This window comes from Pelecanus crispus, chromosome 9, assembly GCF_030463565.1.
Source record: "Pelecanus crispus isolate bPelCri1 chromosome 9, bPelCri1.pri, whole genome shotgun sequence".
NCBI lineage: Eukaryota > Metazoa > Chordata > Aves > Pelecaniformes > Pelecanidae > Pelecanus > Pelecanus crispus.
The window spans coordinates 15,590,674-15,607,844 of NC_134651.1; the positions used below are offsets into that span (position 1 = coordinate 15,590,674).

At 39.7% G+C, this 17,171-nt stretch overlaps 1 protein-coding gene across 3 annotated transcripts in view; it reads right to left on the bottom strand.

Moving 5' to 3' along the window:
* Positions 1–17,171, bottom strand: part of ACAP2 (ArfGAP with coiled-coil, ankyrin repeat and PH domains 2) — a 71,363-nt gene that overhangs the window by 43,575 nt on the left and 10,617 nt on the right. For 2 of the 3 annotated variants that reach the window (XM_075716285.1, XM_075716287.1), the window contains exons 2-5: positions 7,425–7,482; positions 4,088–4,207; positions 2,693–2,746; positions 116–174 (exon numbers count right to left, since the gene is read on the bottom strand). In XM_075716285.1, coding sequence (XP_075572400.1) covers positions 116–174; positions 2,693–2,746; positions 4,088–4,207; positions 7,425–7,482 — 291 coding nt within the window. Of the gene's footprint in view, positions 1–115; positions 175–2,692; positions 2,747–4,087; positions 4,208–7,424; positions 7,483–8,313; positions 8,395–17,171 lie in introns of those variants that run through there. The other variant, XM_075716288.1, reaches the window with a different exon arrangement.

Sequence of the window (17,171 nt, forward strand, 5' to 3'; positions counted from 1 at the left end):
ACTTTTCAATTTATGGCTGGTGATTTTCAAGAAAGATGTTTCACCAACCCAGTCAAATCAGCTGTTTTTAAAATTTTACCAATAATTTTCCCATTACATTTGCAAATTAACTTACTCTTTAACGAAAGTCTGAAGCTGTGCTTTAATTGATCTTTGGGTTTGGTCAAACAGGATCTGAAAGAAAAGCATTATGTAGGTCAGTAACTTAGCAGTATTCATAACTCTTCATTTTAGATACACACATGGTTATACGCAGAATTAGATGAGAATTATTATTAAACCAATGTGTTCTAATATAAAAATACAAAACTCTTCAAAGTAGTTTTGAAATAAGTAAAAAAATAAATAAGGAATAAAATAAAGAAAATAACAAACCCAGCACCTTTTGCTGGTCTTTTCTTAAAGAATGTAGTTATAAGGAGAGACAAGAGCTCCTGGCATCTTATTCTCTCATCCTGACAATGTAAGACACTCCCACTTTCATAGAACATGTTATTATGATTATTAAATGGTCAAGAATATTACTGTACAAACAGCCTTGAAGAAACAACTTTGAATGTTAAGTAAGAACTTTTCTTGATTCTTAGACTTTCACAATTTAACCAACAACTAAAAGACAAATGAAGCCATAGAAAGAACATGCCCTTAACTTCTGGCAAAAAAACACAGACTGAAATTAATGCTGCAGATGTAACATACATGAGTAATTAGTACCATCTCCTTTACATAATACATTTGTAAAAAAAACATCCACTGCTGAACTAAGAAGAATGGCTGCTTCTTTTTTCTAAGATTAAGTGTTCTGAGCCATGCTTCTCAAATTTCTATGATTTTGGGAGGCTGGGGCGAGGGGCAGAATATAATCAAATCATTCAAATTGTAAAGCTTGAGAAATTTATTAAGTTCCCAAGGCCAAAGCATACCTGAACATTAGACAACTTGTGTTTTCTCTTATGATCCCAGAAAGTTTAACTGAGGAATGAAAATGCACATTCCTTCAGCTTCACATCTGCCCTCTGAGTTTTAAGGCCGAATGGAACAGATCAACGACTATGGGGCAAATCCTTTTGCCACTTATCATTGTGCAGACCACAAATGATGCCTTAATTTCCAACTCCTCTACACCTCCCATTCTGCATTATGGAAATACACAAGGCACAATTACAAAAAATAAAGAGGTGAAAGAATATAAGGAAGCAGTAGTTGGCCCAACTGAACGGAGTCTCTTCCAAAAGGTAAGCGTCTTTAAGTGTTAAATAATTTTATTGAAAGAGCAAATCAAGAACTCAGAGTTTCAGGTCAAATGATGTTTTCTTTCAATGTTCTCAGTCTTAGTTTCCCTATTCACAAAAATTGGGAATGAAAAGCCATGCAATGCCAAGTACTGACAGCAAACCCCTTACCATCTTGTTTCTCTTTTCTAGAAACACTGAAGGAAGGAAAACATGACTGAGTTTAAGTCACCCATTAACAGTGGTACTATATCCTCCATCCAGTCTCCATTTTTGGAGATTTTTCAAGACAAAATGGGATAAAATCCTAAGCAACCTGCTTCAACCTCAGAGCTGACCCTGATTTAGGCAGGCAGTTGAACCAGACATCTCCTGAGGCCCCTTCCAACCTGAATTGTCCTATATCTAACAGTAACACATGGAAGATCATGTTTGTAGTCCCATTTTGGGAAACCAGAAAAACAGACAACTAGAATAGATAAAGAACTTCTTGACAAGCTGGAAGTCATGCTGGGACTACTCCCACTGCTGACATTTAAGCTTGCCAGTGCCTGAGGAGTGCACCAATCAAGATCAATACAGAAAGACTATAACCAGATGGGAACTCAACTGATTAGTGGACTCCCCGAAGTACAAGCCTTGCAATTCTGCTTACAGTAATGAAGAGGAAAGAAGCGCTAGGCAGAAAAATACATACACTTTTTTTTCCCCTGAAAGAACAGAAAGAAGTGCCCAGACCACGATCTGACTAGATTTGCAGCCTTTCCTACACATTACCTTTCACACACTCCAAACCAAGTCTAAGAATGCTGCTATTTGCCATAAGCTGCCAAAGCTACTCCCCCACTGCTGAATCAGTGAAGATGCTGCATTAGTCTGGTTCCTAGCCTCATTTGTAGCAAAGCCCTGTATGAGAAAACTGGCAGTCATCCAGATCTCAGTGGGACCATCTCCTACCCCTTCCCTTCTTCCTCTGGAGGATGCCTGTCTCTCCTCTTTCTTCCACTAGCTTCTTATCACTCATGATGGCTCTCCTGCCAACTTGGTCAACAACAGAGCTGACACTCTGAACTAATAAGTCCTGCTGAACTAAGCAGATTCACAAAAAGCAATGCAGAACCACAACATGTCTGGCAAAACTCTACATGAGAACCCCGTAACATGCCTCACTTCCTACGTTCGTGCCTTTGGTAAAAGCCACTGTTCTACTCACTATGCTTGAGGAAGGAAGTAGAGGGGAAAAAAGCAGGACAGAACTCAAAGTGGTCCTACTTAGATCTGCAAAGAAAACTTCTCTTAATATGGCTTGTTCTTTGCTGTTTAGTTAAAGCTGTTCCTGCTCACTGCAGGGGGGTTGGGCTAGATGACCTCTAAAGGTCCTTTCCAACCCAAAGCATTCTATGATTCTATGATAACTGGAGGTAAGCTATCAGCATCATGTTACAGCTAGAAATACTTACATTGTGATAATTGATCATTTCCTGTAAGGTGTCAGAGAACTTTGTTAAGCTGGTCTGCAAAGAGAAAAACAAAGCGTTTTAAGTTAAGCCCTACCAAATACACAGCACAAAAGGAACATTTCAGAGGTTTATAGCTTTTCAGTAAAGAACTTGGGAATTGATTTTCCTTAGCATGATTATTAAACAAAAACCATTATGCTAGAAGGAGAACACAGGGGTAATATCAAGTAAATCTATTAAAGCTACAAGCAACAAAAACGTTATTGCTACCTACCTACCTATAAGGACCAAACTGAAGCAAAGCAGGAAATACTCGAATTAAGTTGACTAAGCTACAGGAAGTTCGCACAATTTAATGCATTAATTTACAATATCTAATATTACACTACTTAATATTTATTAATGTTTAATACTCCAAAAAAATGGTTGACATGTTGTAACCATCAGTAAACACACATTTACTGTAGGAACTACTGCCTCACAGCTGATATGCTTAGCAACATCAACATCAATCGGTAGAATCAATGTCCCAATTAAACACAGTTAGAAAACAATGATCCCTAATACATCTGGATAACTGCTTATTGCTTACCCAACAGGTGTAACAAAAACCTACTTGGAATCAAATAGTGTAAATTTTACTAGTTTGCCATCACACTACTTTTCTAGCAAGTAAATTTCTAGACAACAACAGTTTCAGTTGCACACAGACTACACTGAAGTTCACAGGCATTACCTATTTCAACTAGTGTGTGAAAATGCATACATGCAGTTGATGTTCTATTACGTAATACACATTAAACATAGATGACAGAGATGTGCACATAATTATACCTGCATATTACACAATTTCATACCTCATTTCAAAGTAACATAGACAGGAAATATTAGGTGTTCCACATTAGCCTAACAAGACATCAGTCTGAAGTTACACCATCAAAGTGGGCTCTGTACATTTAATAATTTAAATTTCTATGTATTAGAGAGTGCCCGTTCCAGGACCCAAGAGATCAACTCAGGGAATTTAGTTGCAGAGAAATGGCTCTTAGGGTCTCATGACTAGAACCCCTTTATTTAGCGAAGTAAACAGGGTAGCTGTTCACAGCTTCAACCTGACTTTCTCCACTCCTCCCAAGATGACTATTCCTAACCTAATACATATTTTCTGGTATTTGGAAAACCCTTGCCATTGCAGGTTAAAGCTGAAACTAAACAGCACAGACACTTGCAGCGCACCACAGTCAAAAAAGCTCACTCTTATGACATCTCAAAGAAAAAGGAGCAAAAAGGCAAATAATAGTATAAACTTCAACTACTTTATCTTGCCAACTGTTATATTCTACCCTTTTTAAGTCATGCTTTTCTCCTTCCATTTTCACCTCTTAAAGAACTTACCTCAACCAATGCATCTTTACAGGAATATTGTGCAAGGTCTCGAATTCCATTCATGAACTGCTTGTTGGCTGTACAGAATGCTTTCCCAGTATCAATCATTGCAATACAAAGCTTTACCAGCTAAAAAGAGGAAAAAATGACAAAGTGGGACTATTTTTTTTTGTTGTTTTTTACATCACCATATAGACATAAAACACACTGAGCTTACTTAAGTCTAAGAAACAAAGATTTCAAAAGTCAAATTCTAAATTTACACAGCTCCACATTCTATGAAAAGCTTTCTATTGTATAGCGATAGCTATAAAAATACTACTCTAGGTCAAATGACATGCCACTGAGAAGGTTACTACTCTTTATAATTTGTTTTTATTTGTTTTACTGTTAACTGAGATTTTGCACATATTTCAAGAGAGGGCTGTATAAGGGCAAAAAGCACAGCAACTAAAACATAACTGGTTAGAACCTAAGCAAAGTCTAAGTGTTTTGTGGTTTCTGAGCCAAAAAATCCCAAAAGAAACCCACATCAATTGTTTCATCTTGAGACACTCAGCATACACGCACAGGAAAGCAAAAGGCTACCTGCACAAAGCACAACTGAAGAGAGATGGTTACATCTCAGAAGGTGAAATCAATCATGTTTTCACTCATACAAACTAGCCTTTCTCTGATGGGTTTCCATCCCTACCACTCACTGCTTAGGTCAGCACCGCAGCTATCATGGTACTGCAGAGTCCGATATGAAGGCCATCATTATCTTGTGATGAATGTTTTCCCACTTTTTGAACCATTTATGCACTGGGCCATTAATGAAAGAAAGATAGATTAATACAATCACTAAGGTGCCCTCTTGAGAGAAATATCATGGTTTAACCTGGCAGGCAGCATACCACACAGCCATTCACTCACTGCCCCTGCACAGTGGGATGGGGGAGAGAATCGGGGGAAAAGAAGATTTGTGGGTTGAGATAAAGACAATTTAATAGGACAGAAAAGGAAAGGATAATAATAACAATAATAAAATATACAAAATAAGCAGGGCACAATGCAATTGCTCACTACCCACCAGCCAATGATGCCCAGCCAGTTCCCAAGCAGCGGCCTCCAAGACAGCTTTCCCCCAGTTTCTATACTGAGCATGACATCATACAGTATGGAATAGCCCTTTGGCCAGCTTGGGTCAGCTGTCCTGGCTGTGCCCCCTCCCAGCTTCTTGTGCATCTCTAGCCTTCTCAGTTGGTAGAGCACAAGAAGCTGAAAAGTCCTTGACTAGAGTAAGCACTACTTAGCCACAACTAAAACATCAGTGTGTTATCAGCATTATTCTCATACTAAATCCAAAACACAGCACTATGCCAGCTACTAGGAAGAAAATTAACTCAATCCCAGCTGAAACCAGGACAAGAAGGCATATTATAATTGCGTTCCCTCACCCTAAACCAAACTGAGAATAAAATCAGAAGATTGACCCTTTGTTTCTGAAGGATTTTTCAAGCATGTTAGACAAATTTTCATGAAGAACAACATAGAACTACTTGATCCTATGTTGGGGCAAGAAAACCACCCAAGTGACCTTCCTGCCTTATTTACCCAGTAATTTTTATGTTGACTCGGATCCTTTTAGGAAAACAAGAAATGTGAGCATCATCTCCCACATTCTGATGAATGGCCAAGTTGCTTGAACAATGGACAGAAAAATCACAACCAACATGATCCTTTTTTCCTCCACCTTTGCTTATGGTTCACAACCCTGAACCCAGTGTCCTTTCTTCCAGAGGGGAAAAAAATGCAGACAGTGTAGCCCAAAGTCACAACTGTGGGACAATAAAATTAAGTTTAATATGAATAACTGAGCAGAAAATGTTACCAACCAAGTCTCGACAAATCATTACCCTCAGGCCATAGTGACTTCAGCTTACACAACAAGCTCAGCTTTCAACTTAAGCATTATACTAAATCACATACTTCACATTATAATTAAACTACTTAAATACTTACCTTGTGTACTTGCTTTCTTGTCAGGGGAGTAAATGCGTTTGAGTACTAGGATACTGTCTCAGGGCAAAAAGTAATACTACAATTACAGCTTTTACATGATAGAATGGTGTATTTGGCACTGGCCTCCTGCAAGCTGCTGGGAGCAAGGCCCCAAACAATCCCCTTTAAGGAATTTGAGAATTCTTTTCCCCAGAAATGACCCTTTTAGACTGGTGCAAAACACAAACTTCCAAGAGAGATTTTTTTCAGATCCTTTAAATACTTACATGGTTTAATCCATCAAAACAGATTCATCACCCCTACAGTAAAAATGTCTTATACCCATCAGTTTCACCAAAATTCACACCAAATCAAAATTAAGTATCTTAAATTTATTTTGGAAGAGCAAATGGTTACATTATTAACTACAAAAGCTAGAAATATTATTACAAGAAGCAACAAAAAGTCTTCAGACTTAACGCTACACTTCACACTGACTTTGTCTCTATCTTTCTGCAGCCAGCTTGCAGCTGGAGGAACAAAAGTTCATATTCAAAAAGTAGCTAAAGAGGTGAACCAATGACATCTGCCTACCACATTAAAACACAGGCAAAAAATAATTTTTAGCATTTAGCATAAAATGCTAAGGAAAGGAGACTTTCTACAGATGTAGAACAAAAAAAAAGCCACCCTTGAAATAGTAGCAAAGAAAGAACAAAAGCTTCCAAATACTACTGGTTAGGACACCAATAAATGGATTGTAAGGCACTGAAAAGATGCTGCATGTAACCTTTTATATACATACACAAAGCAAGACAAAAAGCAGGATGAATGTTTACGGTAGTTAAGTCCTCAAGACAAAAGTGAAGGATATAGATACCTATCCCGCTGTGACTGTGCCGAACACTACCACAGACAGAAAGCATGGACTTTAAATCTCTAAAAGAAAGAGTATCCAGGTGTCCTCACAGTGTGCAGCTGTCATAAAACATAAGCTCTCAATGCGGGGATGGCCATCCCCTGGCTTCTAACTCATATGAAAGCTGAGTTAGTTTGCATGCAGCTCCCACTGTGGGGCTGAGTCAGAGTGTGAGGGGGCCGTAGGGGCAGGAGGGCATTGCACAACCCAAACCTTCAGCTGGCGGAGAAAGCGAGTTCACGCTGGCTGCTGCTGCTGTTACTGCAGCTTGGGTCTCTGGGGCCCAGCTGTGCACTCGGCCCAGATCCGTTCCCTGTTCCCTCTGCAAGAGCAGAACACTTGGGCGGCAGCCACTGCCGCTTCCCAGCTATGAACTTTAAAACAAAACCTAAACACATCTTTTTATATTTTTCAGAACAGTCATTGTTGAATTAAAAAGCTTACCTTGTCAAGTTTCAGTTCCAGTTCTGTCACATCTCCTTCTACTTCTTCTAAAGCTGCCCTGCATGGTTAAAAAATGTTTTCCTGTAAAACTTTACACAAAAATTCTCTGGGACTGGGGGGAAGGGGCAGGGACACATTAATTTAACCCATTTATTGCCATCACAGTTTCACTTAAATTTCAACGATAAAACAGCATAGCTTTTAGAGAACCACAAGAATTGCAGAAAGTTTGACAGTAAAAAGAAGAAAAACTACATCACTGATTAAAACATATAGCTTAGTAATAAAGATTTGAGATGAAATTTTATTAATCCTAATGTTTGTCACATTGAAATAGGTTTCCTCTATTCTTGTACAGCCAACAGTCTATATGTTTGAAGGTAATAACAAAGGAAAGAAACTAAAAGCCTGAGTGAAATCTCTTAAGTAATTCTTTTGGTGACTCTCCTGGCTCAAACCTGCAGACCTACAGCTATTTAATGAAGGACCTTGCAATGAGATTATGAAAAATACAGCACTTGCCATAAGGCAACTGACTTAGCAGCAAATTCAGATAGCGTACTTGTTTATATCATTTGCCTCTAGTCTAGCCTGGTTGCAGCTTTCAGGCTAGTCAAATTTTACTTGCCAGTAAAAGCTGCTTTCAGTGAAGCATTTCTAAAGCATAATATTTTTTGCTTGAGAGATGTTTCCTTTGACACCTCCTTCCTTGCTTATTGCTACCTGAAAAAAATAGGAGAAGGCTGAGAAAGGATGACGCTTTGTTCGGAGAGTTCATGAACATCGCTGTTTCATCAGGCTATTGCCTTGAGAGCTTGAATGTACTAATTTCTGGCAACAAATACTACACTACAAAAATCTCTTTAATGAGGCTGGGATTTCACATTACACAGAGGTTGGTAGGAACAGCTGTATTCCCATCCCTTGCTGCCATCACAGGGTGCTTCATTCTTTCAGTAATTCCAGCACAACTGTTCACGGAGCCACACTGTTCACCAGTAGTAGTCCGCCTTGGAAAAAGAAAGTAATAGGAAGTTTTCTGTAATGCCTTTTGGCAAATTGGATCAGAACATTTCACATTTCTCTCCTACAAAAAACTCTTCCTGGAAAAAGTGAGACTGGCCGGGAAGTATGATTTGGAGCCAGAATTTAAGCCAGCTTTACCACTGAGGAGAGAGTACACAGAACCACAGCTTTTACTGTCTCTTGCTAATTCCATTCTAGTTCACATGAGTTCAAGCCAAGAGCAAAAAATAAAAAGTGACTGGATCAGGCCCCAAACTCAGGAAAAGCAGCTTTTATAAGAATAGTTCTGAAAAACACTGCCAATTGCCTGCAGTTCTCAAACATTGAGCATGACATTCCCAGCTTTTTGCAGATTTCACTAACACATAGTTGCATTCCAGTTTTTGTATCTAAAGGCATTCCCACAGTTACATCCTAGGTTTTATATCTAAGCACATTCCTGCACAGTTACATTTGGGCTTCTGCCTCTTCTGTCACTTCAGACCATGAAGGACTTTAGGCAACATTAATTTCTTTTTTACTTATTTTCTTCCATGAATGATTAACTTTCATTTAAGTCTCTAGAGTTAAACCTTGTTTCAGATTATGGAGGGGAAAAAAAATAATAATAAAAAAACCACACAAAGGAAGGAAAAGTATCTCAATATTTAGACTACAATTTTGTACTCATTTGTTTATAATCACAGTGCAACCAATTTTTATTTGTTTCTTTGGCATTAACATAAAAGCATGATTATGTAGCTTGTTTACAGAACTGCAGCAAGATCTGATAAGAATATTTTTTTTTTAGTGTCTTTAACTAGCAAAGAGTTCTAGCTCCACAGGACTTAATGAGCTAAAAAGTCTAAAATTCAAGATTAAGAAGAGAGATAAAGGCAGTTAGAGCAGGCAGAATGAAGACAACACATCTGCTCAGTAATTAAAGCTCTATTCCAAGGGGAAAATTTTAAGGCAGAATAAGCTCAACTGAAAGAGAAGTAAAAACAGAACATCAAAAGACTGAAAAGATGAGGGGCACATCAAGAAAGAAGTATAAAGCAAAGCAGAAAGAGGTATCATGGGAGAAGGGAGCCCCTCTACCACCTGATTCACTGCAGATCACCTTTGAATGACCACAGGCCCCTGAAGCACCAGGGTGATTCTCTGGGCTACTTCCCACCACCACCACATGATGGAGGGAAGGCACATCTGGGCCCTACAGCTGGATATGGATCAAACAGCTGTTTGGTTCCAGCCAAACCCTTGTTCAGCTCCTTGTTTCTTTGCATAGAACTGGCTACTTTCACTGTTTCCATCATATAAAAACTAGTAGAAAAGTTATTCTCATGCAAACATATTCACAGTATTAGATCAACACTGGATTAGCAGCATAAGAACAATGGAGAGGATGCCCTCAGACTATCAGAATACAGATACATATATCTAATAATGTATTAACACCATCTAGTCACAAAAACCATTTTCATACTGTGTAAGGGAACACATTAAGAACAGCTGACCTGAGTTGTGCTATGTTAATGCTATCCTTGTTTTTCTTAATTCAATACTTTTTGAAGCCACAGAATACAAAGGTGCATTTCTCTAAAACACCTGTGTCAGGAATTAATTCACAGAAAATTGTCATAATTCTGCGTAAATCTCACATCCACAGCCAAGACCCAATCTCCAGCTATGAACACAGGAAGCGGTCATAAAACAACTGAGGACCAAGTGCCAGACCTGACATGTACCAAAAATGTTGCTCCTTAGCAAAGTGGGAACTAGGAGCAGGATTTGCATCAGGGTAATCTTAGCCAGAAGACTCTGGCATTAGGAATAAGGATGAAATCTGCCTCAGTATATGAATCAAAGTCAAACATCTGTGGCTTCCCAAGATGTTCAAACCCTGCACGGCAACACACAAAACCAGAACAGCTGCTTAAGGGTGGAGGACAACTTTTATAAATGAGCAGTCCCCCATAATCTTCATGCTCTGTAACAAGGACTCTCAGGAATGTGTTTCTCTCCTCTGCTGTTCCTCCTCTCCTCCACCCCCCCTCCTAAAACACAGTTCAGTTTGCTAGATACAGCTTCATGCACAGCCGCAGCTGCAAGGCAGGCGGAATACAGGAGATGATGGAAGAAAACTCAAGACCTGACTTAGCAGCCTTTTTAAATGAGGATAATGTTCTGTTTAATATCTTTATCCAGTTCTGTTTAATACCTTTATCAATGATCTGGATGAGGGGATTGAGTGCACCCCCAGTAAGTTCACAGATGACACCAAGTTGGGGAGGAGTGTTGATCTGCTCGAGGGCAGGAAGTTCCTGCAGAGGGATCTGGACAGGCTGGATCGATGGGCCGAGGCCAACTCTATGAGGTTCAACAAGGCCAAGTGCCGGGTCCTGCACTTGGGTCACAACAACCCCATGCAGCACTACAGGCTTGGGGAAGAGTGGCTGGAAAAGCTGCTCAACAGAAAAGGACCTGGGGGCGTTGGTTGACAGCCGGCTGAACATGAGCCAGCAGTGTGCCCAGGTGGCCAAGAAGGCCAACAGCATCCTGGCTTGTATCAGGAATAGTGTGGCCAGCAGGAGCAGGGAGGTGATTGTCCCCCTGTACTCAGCACTGGTGCGGCCGCACCTGGAATACTGTGTCCACTTTTGGGCCCCTCAATACAAGAAGGACACTGAGGTGCTGGAGCGTGTCTAGAGAAGGGCAGCGAAGCTGGTGAAGGGTCTGGAGCACAGGCCTTATGAGGATCGGCTGAGGGAACTGGGGTTGTTTAGTTTGGAGAAGAGGAGGCTGAGGGGAGACCTTATCGCTCTCTACAACTACCTGAAAGGAGGTTGTAGCGAGGTGGGTGTCGGTCTCTTCTCCCGAGTAACAAGCAATAGAATGAGAGGAAATGGGCTCAAGCTGCGCCAGGGGAGGTTTAGATTGGATACTAGGAGAAATTTCTTCACAGAAAGGGTTGTCAAGCATTGGAACAGGCTGCCCAGGGAAGTGGTTGAGTCACCAACCCTGGAGGTATTTAAAAGATGCGTAGATGTGGTGCTTCAGGACATGGTTTAGTGGTGGACTGGGCAGTGCTAGGTTAACAGCTGGACTTGGTGATCTTAAGGGTCTTTTCCAACCTAAACAATTCTATGATTCTATTCTATGATTCTAATGTCACCGGTTACCTAGCCCAGCATAGGACAAAGGAAAGCTGAACACTGGTGTCCATCACAGCACTCCCCTTAAGTGACCAGTAAAAGACTTGCTTCCAGGTTAAGGTACTATGGGACTCCAAGAATCCCAGGAACCAAAAGGAAAGATGATAGCTAAACTCTCCTCTAGAAAGAGAATCAGTCACTCTTAGGCCATGAGCTGCAGACACCTGCTAAGGAAATAACTTAGTCTGGACTAAACCACTACACATTGCTGACCATAATGCCAAGCACACGGTGACCACAGACGAGTGTTTGCTTGGCCTGCTGACTCTTACAGTGTAAAAGGTGGCACTGGTCAATGGTTTTAAAGTCAGCTATTCTTCAAACAGTATCTAACTGCCATCAAAGCCACACCCTGCCTTTAGTCTTCCACTCATTCATCACATTCTAGCTTGCATTTTTAGACTGCATTCCTGAAAGTGAGGAGGGCTGGAATCAGTACTCATTACAAATCAGATGCTGACAACAACAAACTGGAGAAGTCAAAGGTGCTATGGATAATTAACAATTAATTATTGTTAATTCTAGAATTAACGTGCCCCACTATAAAAAAATATTCAAAAGAATAAAAGCCCATTAAGTATTTTCCCATAGTTTTTTAGTTTGGGGGTTGTTTTTCTTTTATTTGAGGAAAGCTTAAAGCCTAAATCTTAGATTCACCTCTTGAATATACTTTCAGAAGAATAGGAACAAGTACACAAAAGCAACTGATATTCAGACTGGGATTTCTGAATACATTCATGTATTTGGATTAATGAAATGGGAATAACAGATTCTCACCAACACTATTTCAATAATACTACTGCTAAAGTCTTGTCTTCAAATCTTGGAAAGACACAGCTCTCCTACTTGCACATATTCTATGCAGAATAGCCCCTTAATGCACAACTTTGATTTCACTGCAGATGACATCCTTTCAACTAACATCCACTACAGTTCAATGGTATAAAGTCAACATGCAAGACTAGGCACAAATGATCAATAGGTAAATCAAAGTATTTGAGTACACATATTCAAGTATGACTACATTCACATTTTCTTTCATTACTGCAGGATAATTTCATGAGACCAGCTGTATATCAGAAGAGTAAATAGAGAAGCATTACCATGCTCCACTGCAAGCGGAGAACAATTCAGCTTCAGAGGGACAGAGAACGTTGAACATGAACCAACAAGCAAATGGTACTGTGATTAACTCCCTTTTGTCCTCTTCAATTGCATTTCATTTTAAACTTTATGAACATTAGGAAAACTGAAAAGCAGTTACAAAGATAGGTACAGCTCACTAATTGCAAGGGCCGAAGTGGGATAAAGCTGGTTCGCAACTGGCAAAAGTAAAAGTAATTGACCATTCTAGCTCTCATGTTAAATACAAACCCAATGCAGACACTAGTAGAGATTAGCTGCAAGCTACTTGTGCATCCCACAGTGGTATCACAGTTCTAGATGGGTGTTAAAATCAAACTATATCAAAATTACCAAGTACTCATGCTATAGCTTTATGTGATACAGGACTTAGGTTTCAACCTGTGTTGCCCAGATTCAGATGAAAAGGCCAGCAAGATAGTGACTTCTAATCCCTTTGATCCCAATTGACTGAAACAAAATCAGCAATGGAGCTGCTTACGGACCACTCCTGACAGTGACTGCATTCAGCAACCTCAGTGACAGAGGGGAATAGGAGTAAATCACTCACTAAGTTTCTTATAATGATATGAGAGACTTCAAAGCAAGGTAGCTTCAAAACACCTTAAAGACAACTTGAAAAAAAGTACTGAATGTGACAAACTGGAAATAGGACAAGATACAGAAGTGCAAGATAAGAATATGCACCTGATGATTTACAGGAATGTCTCCTCCTCTATGCCAGAGCCCATCAGGTGACAAGACAGCAAAAAGACCAGTAGACAGTAATCAGAGGATGGACTACAAGCTGTATGATGTAAATGCAAATTAAAATGCAGCTATACCACACAAGATACAAGATACTACACTTGCTCACCTAATTGGTCTGCTCACTCGCTCTCTACACACACGTAGCAGTTCCACCTTGGTATCACACTTCAGATGCTAAGCAGTTACTCACAGATTAGTTTAGAAACAGCCACAGACTAACTGCTGAGGGTGAAATCAGGCCAGGGGAACACACACAACACCATGACTAATGCCACTGTACAGAGAAATACAATGTTGACAGCAAAATCCTTCAAACAGAAATCTCCTGTGAACATCACAGGAAAGACAAAAGAGCAATACTGTACCAAACAAGTAAACAGTTCTACTGGAGACACATTTCAAGCCTCGTTACCCCATCTGCCCTCTCTGCTAAAAAAAACAAGGATCAACACACATTTCACCTACAAGAGGCTGCAACATAACACAGCTATGGCAAAAACAGTAAAAAGGGAATAATTTGATGACACTGTTCCACCCAAAACACGTTGTAACTACTTTATAACCAATACTCCTAATCCTCTCCACTTTGAATGAGAATGGAGGATGGAAGTAATGCAACCTTTCTGGGCAATCTGTTGCCATGCTTAACCCTCAGTGCATGTCATTTGCACTGCTGCATCTTTCAATCATCATCTCTTTCTACTGTGCACCTAAAAACAAAACTCCACATCTATACTCATCACCTGAACTCTGTAATCTACTGGGTAACTGAGGACAGCAATTAGATCCTCCATGAGCCTTCTTAGCCTGAAAAAGGCCACAGCCCTCATCCTCTCCTTGAACTCCACATACTTAATTCCAGTTGCCTTTAGCTGCATTTTGGTAATAACTGTCTTTTACTGGCAAGGCCCCAAATTGGTCATAACACGCCAGACTTAGCCTCATGACAGCTAAATACAGGGTAATCATCTCTCTCCTCAGCTTGCCAGCTATGCTCTTGCTAATGCAGCCCAATACACTGCCAGCTTTCACTGATGCACAGGCACACTGCTGACCGATGGTAAGTCTGCTGTTCACCAGGAACAAAGGTCCCTGTCTGCCAGAACAGCTGCATGAGGTTGTTACTTTTCAGACAAAGTCTTGGTTAAACTTCGGGAGCTTTGTACCAGTGCTTTCCTCCACCTTGCTGATGTCCTTCTGAATGGCAGACCTACGCTCCACTCCAACATATCAACTGCTCCCTCCAATCATTGTGTTCTTCATTTTATTTCCTTTGTCTATAGTTAGATATAAAAAGCTATCTAGAGGCATCTTAACCATTATGCTAACAAGGAATACATTTGGTACACATATAATGGCATCAGGCAACCACAGATTAAAAAAGAAACATGACATATTGAGGGACAAAGAAGTCATACACTGAACAATAAGGCCTAATAACCTTGGATAACAGCACAGATACATACAAGAAGAGTTTTATAACTTATGAGATGTGTCATAACCATTAATAAGGTCTGAAGAAAGAACACTGTTGCAGCCTGTCACAGAGTCCATTGAAGTCCTGCTTTGGCACCGCGGAGATTTTTCCCTGCTGGCACAGAGCCCCTCCAGGCTGAGGAACAGATGATGAATGTTCCCTGACATGCCAAGATAAACTTCCTTAGTCATGCTAGTACTCCTTACATCATTAATTCTTCAGTCATTGCCACAAAACATTTTATCAATAGCTTGGAAAAGCTTCACAACATGAACAGTAGGACTTCTAATCAGAAACGTGACATTCTCTTCACCCAACCCCAAAATACTAGAAATTTTTATGAGCTTGGTGGATTGAAATATGGAAATGCATTTCCTGAACTGAAGATTTCATGTTGATGAATAAGCCAAGTTTTCTCAGATCCACAGCAAACACTATCTGCATTTCAAATTTCCCCAGAGAAAAGAAACAAGAATCAAGCCCTCAACGATAGAAGAGCCATTCTTCTATTCCTCCCAAGTCACTTCTCCTCTTATAAACTAATCAAATGAAATAAGGCAAGGGTATTTACTGAATTCACTTAATCATTAAAGCAAAAGTCTGCTTGTAGGTACCAGTTTTTAAGGTCATCTTCACCTAAAAAGTTTAGTTCATCCTCAGTAAATCACCTGGTCTTTGATATAAGAAACAGGACAAATCCCTTTAAGATGCATGCTTCACTTGATTTGTTCTTTACTGTGAGACTACACATGGCTCAAAAGATAACAAACATTATAAACAAATCAGTCCCCAAAAAGAATCAAGTTCTATTGTACTTATGTACTTATTGTACTTATTGTACTTATGGCTGAAAGTCAAACTGATTACCACTAAACTTGCAGCAGCATTTAATGTATCATACACAGTCTGTAAGGACATCTGTGCTACCTGCTGGCCCTAAATTCTCAAGCTTTTTCTCTCATTACTCTTTTGCACTAAATTGCCAGAAATGCCCAGTGTTCTTTTCCCAATAGTTTTGCCTAATATTTTTCCCCTAAGCTTTTTTACCCCAGGAGAGCCTGATAGTTAGTAAGCCTAAGTAGGAAATTAGCAACCCCTTTCTTCCACAAAGATTCTGATAACCAGGATTTTCTTCATCTTTCAGCTTAAATGTTTTGTTCATTATGGGACAGCTGTTAACAAGATGGGGACACAATGGTGACCATGAAAGCTTCACAGACAAGAAGTTGATTACATTGCTAAAAGTAAACTCAGATAATAATGCAACACATCACAATACCTGTCCTGCACAACTTTGACTAGTAATTCCAACATCTCAAGAATGAGTCAAAAGCTTTTTAGGAGGCCTTACTATCAGATAAGGTAGCAGGACTATAGTATCAAGATGTTGCAACAAAAAAGGGCAGCAGAAAAAGCTCAAGAAACTGATGGTGCTCTGCAGAAACTTCTTGTTGCCGAAAACTTGCAAACATCACAGGGCTGCTTTAATCTTTTAAATCTCAGCAACTACCCAGGAGCTTGAACACAGAAGCAGGAGAAGGAATGAAGGATTTCAACATTTGAAAACTCAAATACGTAGTAAGGTCAGGAAGCGGAACCGTAAGTATAACCATCAAGCAACCAGCTGCAAAGGATACAAAATAGGACACCTCTCCATCTAAACACTACACCCTAATATTAGCCTCAAGGTCTGGAGTTCCTAGTCAGATGCTAAGGAATAATAGCAACTTTTCTTTTAAAAGGTATAAGTAATAACAATCTGAGGAAGAATGAAGAAATTAATCCCTGATTTGAAAGATACCCCTTAGGTACCTCAAATGCAGCCAATATAAAAGACAGGGTAGCAGTGCCTGAAAAACAGAAAGAGTAAATATCACTGGATTCCCCCAGTATAGGATTCTCAGTATCAGTATATTCAGAACTCGTAACAGCAAGACTTAACCACCTGTACAGAAAACCTCCTATAAAGTAGAGGCAACTGGGGATCAGAATACTCTGTAATTAATCAAAGAGCATTCTTTGCAGATATCATATAATCTTAATACAAGTCTTGTGTCTGCTTTGATTTCAGAAAGAACAAGGCAATATCTATCCTTTCCTTTTTGTAATTTCCTTACTTGCTAACTTATTCCTACTGCAGTTAGAAAAGTACTG